The 6,000-nt window shown below is 48.4% G+C and overlaps 1 protein-coding gene across 3 annotated transcripts in view; it reads right to left on the reverse strand.

Annotated features, from left to right (window-relative positions):
• The window catches only part of CMTR1 (cap methyltransferase 1), a 50,399-nt gene extending 44,864 nt beyond the window's left edge, over nucleotides 1-5,535 (reverse strand). For 2 of the 3 annotated variants that reach the window (XM_055138519.1, XM_055138517.1), the window contains exons 1-2: nucleotides 5,373-5,530; nucleotides 4,297-4,431 (exon numbers count right to left, since the gene is read on the reverse strand). In XM_055138519.1, the coding sequence (XP_054994494.1) occupies nucleotides 4,297-4,426 (130 nt within the window). In that variant the 5' untranslated portion in view covers nucleotides 4,427-4,431; nucleotides 5,373-5,530. Of the gene's footprint in view, nucleotides 1-4,296; nucleotides 4,432-5,372 lie in introns of all 3 variants that reach the window. The other variant, XM_055138518.1, reaches the window with a different exon arrangement.
• Nucleotides 5,536-6,000: the final 465 nt, after the last annotated feature.

Genomic DNA, 6,000 nt, shown 5'->3' on the forward strand with positions numbered 1-6,000 from the left:
GAGTGAGAAGTGTGGCAGATAGGCAAATGAGCCCTCCTTTCTTTTATTTTATGTGGCATTTGAAGCCAAGCCTTGGCCTGATCCAATAGGAGTCAAAGTTTATTGTATTAGACCTGCTGTCCGAAGGCTGCCATAGTCATACTCACTCTAACCCTGGCACTTTGGGGCTATTTTCTCAAAGGAAAGGAGCTAACTATTGTGGCTGCAGCAGGACTAAGAGGTCTGGATTCCCAAGACTGATAAGAATTTAGCAAACACTGAGCAGACAATTTTGTAATGAGGATATAAATTAACAGGAGTAATAAGGTGAGTCTATTAAAATCATTAGTTTCATTAAGAACCTGCCAAAGCTAGGTGGCATTCCCATTAACCTCCCCAGGAACTTCCTTTCTTAGCACCTACCAGAGGGTCCAAAACATTATTTAGAGTTTTCATTTAAGATTTCATCTCTACCTAACAGAAATCATAACTCCTAAGTCATTTTTTAAAAATAAAGCTCAGCAAGGCAGATAGCTCAATGATGTCTTGACTGAAGGAGGCTGTGGGTTAAATCCCCTGCACCCAAAAACAAATCAATACAGGAAAAAAAATTATTTTTTAATCTTTGCTTTGTAGAACAGAAGTTTCCCAACAACTGGCAAAATTTTTTCACATGGCAACAGAACAGTAGAACAACCACGGCAGGATTAAAAACCACAACAACACGCTGGGCGGACAGCACTAGCCACTAATGGCCAAGGCGTGCCGCACATATGGAAGAGCCAAGCGTGGATTTTAGTGACCGTCACATCCTGCGGGACAAGTGAACGAGGACCACACTCATTCCCAGTTAAAGACTCAACTTCTCCTTCCCGCCAGACAAATGGTTAACTCATTAGAACAATTTAAACAGGTACCGATAAAGGAAGTTTTTGATTAAGCTCATGAATCTGAGCTGGCAGGAAAGCAATGGTGTTTCAGGGAAAATAGCCTATTGAGGAAAGAATTAAGTGTGGTGGACAAAAAGGTACTTCAGTGTAGGCTGGTAAAAGAGTCTAGAAATTTCTAGAGCCAAACACCATGGAGTGTCAGAAGCCCACAATGGGAACACAGTTAAGGAGAAAAGGAGTGGCTGGAGCAAGAGTACAGCGGGTAGGGCATTTGCCTTGCACGCGGCCGACCCGGGTTCGATTCCCAGCATCCCATATGGTCCTTTGAACACCGCCAGGAGTGATTACTGAGTGCAGAGCCAGGAGTAACCCCTGTGCATGGCCAGGTGTGACCCAAAAAGCAAAAAAAAAAGAGAGAGAAGGAAATTGTCTTGGTGTCAACTAGTTTCCCCGTGAGGAAAAAAAAGAACCAAGCTGACCTTCACCTGCCTCTCTTCCCTTCTAAAGGTTAAATTTACTAGTAGCAAATTTGCCTGTTTATTTAAGTTTTTAATAAATGCCTTCAATTTCCTCTAAAAAATACTCAAAAAAACTCAATTCCACAGTGGCCATGACATCCTTTTTCTTCTTTGGTCCGGTGTTAGTCTCAGACCTGGCAATGCAGCAACTTTGCCAATCCTGTAAAATAAACATCTTTTATTTTATTAGTAGATCTCAACAGATCTACTAATGAGCCATCACAATGACCCAGCAGAAGGGTCCAAGGCAGGCCGGACAGTAACCACTGCTGTCCTGTTCTCCTAACTTACTCCCTTAAGAATACTCCTCAATCATCTCTTCAGTTTACCTAGGCAGAAGAGGTTGGAGCAAAAGGAAACACACCTGAGGTGGGCATGGGGGTCAGAGGCCAAGCTATGCCTAAGTGTGAACTCTGCCTCCACCCCCACACCTCCACACCAACCAATCAACCACTTGCTTTCAAGCTTTCTCACAGTGACAAAAATAGGAAAGCTGCATCAGACCTCAGGAGATCCACATTTCTGAGACGTAAACTACCAGAGTGCAAGGGACAAATGACAGTAACACAGAATGCTGATGGCATAAGGGTTAAGTTCTTGATTAAATGCTCTGCCTTAGACTGGAGGAGAGAGAAGCAAGATGAGAGAACTGGAGGATTTTGAGCTTCTTGCCAAGATACTATCTGTGCAATTCAGTGAGGGCTACTGAGTGAGGAGTTGGGTGGGGGGGGGGCGCACAGAAAGCAAGGTTGCTGATGAAACCACAAGAACACAGGCATGCAGTTTTTCTGTCAAAATGACGCTACCCTTTTTAAAACCAGTTAACCAAGGGAAATCTAGCAATGTTTATCTGTCTCTGCCTCGTGCCACACTTTCTTTCTAAGGTAAAACGAACTAGATGGCCTAATGGCAGGCAGACACATAAGAGACTCTGTCCACCTTACAGAGGACCATTTCATACAAAAAGGCAGTCTGGTCATATGATGCTGCTTACAGAGAAGGCCAAAGGGGATTCGTGGAGGGCAGGAGGATAATCTCAATTCACATTCACATTTTTAAAATCTCGATATTTAAGTCAGACCAGTTTCTTGAAGGATCCTTAACCACATACACTTCGGTCCTCTATCTGGAAATTGTGTTCTCCTTAATGCAATCATCTTGAAATATTTTTCAGATATTTTAAGCTACCATACAAAGTAAATGCCTCCTCACCCCCTCAAAGATCTGCTTAGGACTCGATACCCCCCAGCACAACAGTGGTATTCATTCGCCCAGACCTGCGTTCCCTGCCCCCTGACAGTCCCTCTCTTCCTGTACACCAGAGCCCTACCTTCATCAAGCTTTCATTTTGGCAATCTCAGTTGCACAGAACTTTTTCACTTACTCTGGAATCCACCAAGACAATTTTAAAGGCAAATATACCTTCACGCACATTATAAAAAGTCTTTGACCACAGCTGCATCAAATACTGCATCACTGTACTGCCTTCTCAAGCTCCTCTCCGGACTAGCTTGTAAGGACAGACGATGAATAAACTGCCCTTCAATTAGTCTGCCACTTGTGAATAAACTCTACTTTCAATCATCCTCAAACCATGCTTCATCAATCTGTTAGCAAATTTCATTCCAACTTACCAGTGATCTAGCAGAGGACCCCAAATGCAATGTGTAGTCTATCTGACTAAACAGATTCTCCCAAAGGCCAAGCCATCTAGTACATACAGTGTGACAATTGGAAATTCAGTCTTTGCAGGCATAGCAAAATTAGGTGGAAATAGATTAGGGTGGCTTTAATCCAATGACTAATGTTATTATAAGGAAATACAGGGAGGCCAGAGAGATAGTTCAAGGGGTGGGGCGGGTAGGGTGATAGTACAGTGGGTAGGGCATCTGCCTTACACAGGCAACCTAGGTTCAATCCCTGAAATCCCATATGGTTCCCAAGCCCCATTGGGAGTAATTCCTGAGCTTTCCATATTTTAAAGCCCTGAGTTCAATCCCTGGCATTGAGTCACCCCTCACCTCCCTCTCTCACACACACACAAAAGGCAAACTTAATTAAAAGAAAAACAAAATAAACAGGAACACACAGGATATGGAAGACAAAAGCAAGAAGCAGAAAACAGAGTTTCGCTGCCACGTTCCAGGAACACCAAAGTCTGCCAGCAGCCACCAGATGCTCTAAGAGGAAAGAAAGCCGTTGTCTCAAGTACCTTGCTGACACCTTGATTTCTGACTTTTGCCCTCCAGAATTGATAATAAATGTGTTTTTCCAGTTTTCGGTAATTTGTTTCAGCAGTCCTAGGAAACTAGCTGGGCAAGCCAAACACCAAAAAGCAATTTTTAACTACCTACTATTTGAGTCAAGCTCCTAGACACTTTATAATTTATCACAAAGTATCTGAAAACTGGATGATTATAACCAATAAAACAGGAAAGCAAAGTTTCAACTAGATCATTATAGATTACCATAAAGAGTGAGCAAAGGGATGTTTCAACTCATTTGTGTTTTTGATGACAATGGCTAAGGAAATTAAGAAAACAAAATGCAAAAACCTAACGAGTTAGGTAAGATGAAGACAGAAAAGAACCCATGTCCTGTGAAGAAGTTCCAGGATCATTAACAGCTATTAAGAGCACAGAGCACTCAACACTTGTCACTGGCTGAAGGCAGCAAGAGTGTCACCAACAGAGGAATAATCAATCAACTAAGGTGCTCCTGTGACAACTCCTGTTTTTAAAACAAATTCCTCCTTATAGGAGAATGGCAGAGGGAAAAAGAATCTACCTACAGGCAACACTTAATTTTAGAATTTGCCTGATTTTCTCTAGAGGCAGTGAACTGTATTATGCCCTAGTCAAGGCGGAGAGTCAACTGGCCAGTGGCTTCAAAGCACACTGAAAGCATACCTTTGGCTGCATTATTGACAGAAGAGGGAGGTTCATCGGGTGTAGAGCTGAGGCTCAGGGCAAGCTCTGCAACTCTTTTCTTCTGCTTCTTGATAGGGGCAGTGCACTCTGGATCATTTCTCCTCTTCATTATTACTGCAACCATAAACCCAGAGAGTGAGTGGCCCTTGTCAGAGCCACTAAAATCTGAGCAGGGAATCCAAAGTATAAATCAACCAGATGGAATTTGGCAAATGCAAACAACTTTCAGTGCCAGCACTTGAATAACTTCTTCCTCAAAATGAGGTCCAGAAAGGATGCTAGCCAAGCTCTGGTTTTCAATAATAGCAGTTTTACTGGGAAATGTGGTACCCACAATGTCTTCTAAGCCACTGTGACCACGGTGTCTAAGTCACAGATAGACCCCACAAGCCACAAGGAAAAGGCTACCGGCACTTTTGAGTCCATACTTCTAATGTAACGCTGGTCACGGGAGATAGTAACGTACATTGGAAATTATGAATAATAAATATCAGCTACTGATTCCAAGGTGAAAAAATCCAGAATTATTCATTACCCTTGTTATCTTATCAGGATCTTTTTTATTTTTGGTACACTTAAGGATGCTTGAAAACGTCAAAGAACCGGCAACAGTCTCGGATTTGTTTTGTTTCTGCAGGGCTGGGAATCGAGGCGAGGGCCTTGGATCACAGGAGGCATGTGCTCTGCCCGCAAACCCCCTCCCCAGACCTGCCGGCCTGCTCCAGGGGCTGGACAAGCTCTAACCCGGGGAGAAAACGAACGCAGTGACCGCCTCGGGGCCGAGAGAACGCCCGAGCAGGCTGCCAGGACGCCGGGACCCTCCAGACCGACGCGGGCAGCGGCCAGGTAACGCCCCGCGCGCGCGCCAGCGGCCCGGGGCACGGCCAGGGCCCTGTGCTCCGAGCAACGGCCGGCGGCCGGCCCGAGAGCCGAGCCCCGGGCTCAGGTGCGGCCCGGCCCGCAGTGTCCCGCGCCGCCCGCGCCCCTGCCCGCGCCCCCGCCCCGCGGCCCGCCCCACAGCCCGGCCCCGCGCGCCCCTGGGCCCCGCCGGTGACCTGCAGGCGGGCGGGCTGCGCCGGCACTCACGGGGCAGCCGACGGCGACGGACAGCAGCGGGGACGGGCCGCGCCGCCGCCGGTTTCGGTTTCCCCGCAGGCCCGCCCGCTCCGCCGACGCGCCGCGCGGCCTGATGACGTCACGGGGCCGCCCGCCCCACCGGCCGGGTCCCGGCCCCCGGCCGCGAGCTCGGCGCGCCCCGCCCCTCCGCCCGCGCCGCAGGGCGCCTGCGCGGCCCGCCGCCAGCCACGCCCCTCCCCGCTCGGAGCGCCGGGTCCCTCCCACGCACCAGCATCGCCGGAGGGACCCCTAAGCCTCCCTGGGCGTGGCCCAAAACACGTCCTGAGAGGTCAGGTGGCTGAGGGCAGACTCCCAGTCTTGTTCACGCTCTCCGCGTGCCCTGGGTGCCGCCCGTCGGCGTGCAGGGAGGGGACAGGGAAGGCGGCTCTGGCGGCTCCCCAGGCGAGCACAGACCCCACCCCACCCCAACCCAGCATGGCCAGAAGTCTGCCGAGCATCTTCAGTCGTCTCACTCGCGGGAACGAAGAATGGACCTTGTGTCCTCACACACGCCTGCTCTTTTTCTAGTGCACGGTACCAGTCAGCCTGCTGGCCGGCCTGTGAGGT

This window comes from Sorex araneus, chromosome 5, assembly GCF_027595985.1.
Source record: "Sorex araneus isolate mSorAra2 chromosome 5, mSorAra2.pri, whole genome shotgun sequence".
NCBI classification, from domain to species: domain Eukaryota; kingdom Metazoa; phylum Chordata; class Mammalia; order Eulipotyphla; family Soricidae; genus Sorex; species Sorex araneus.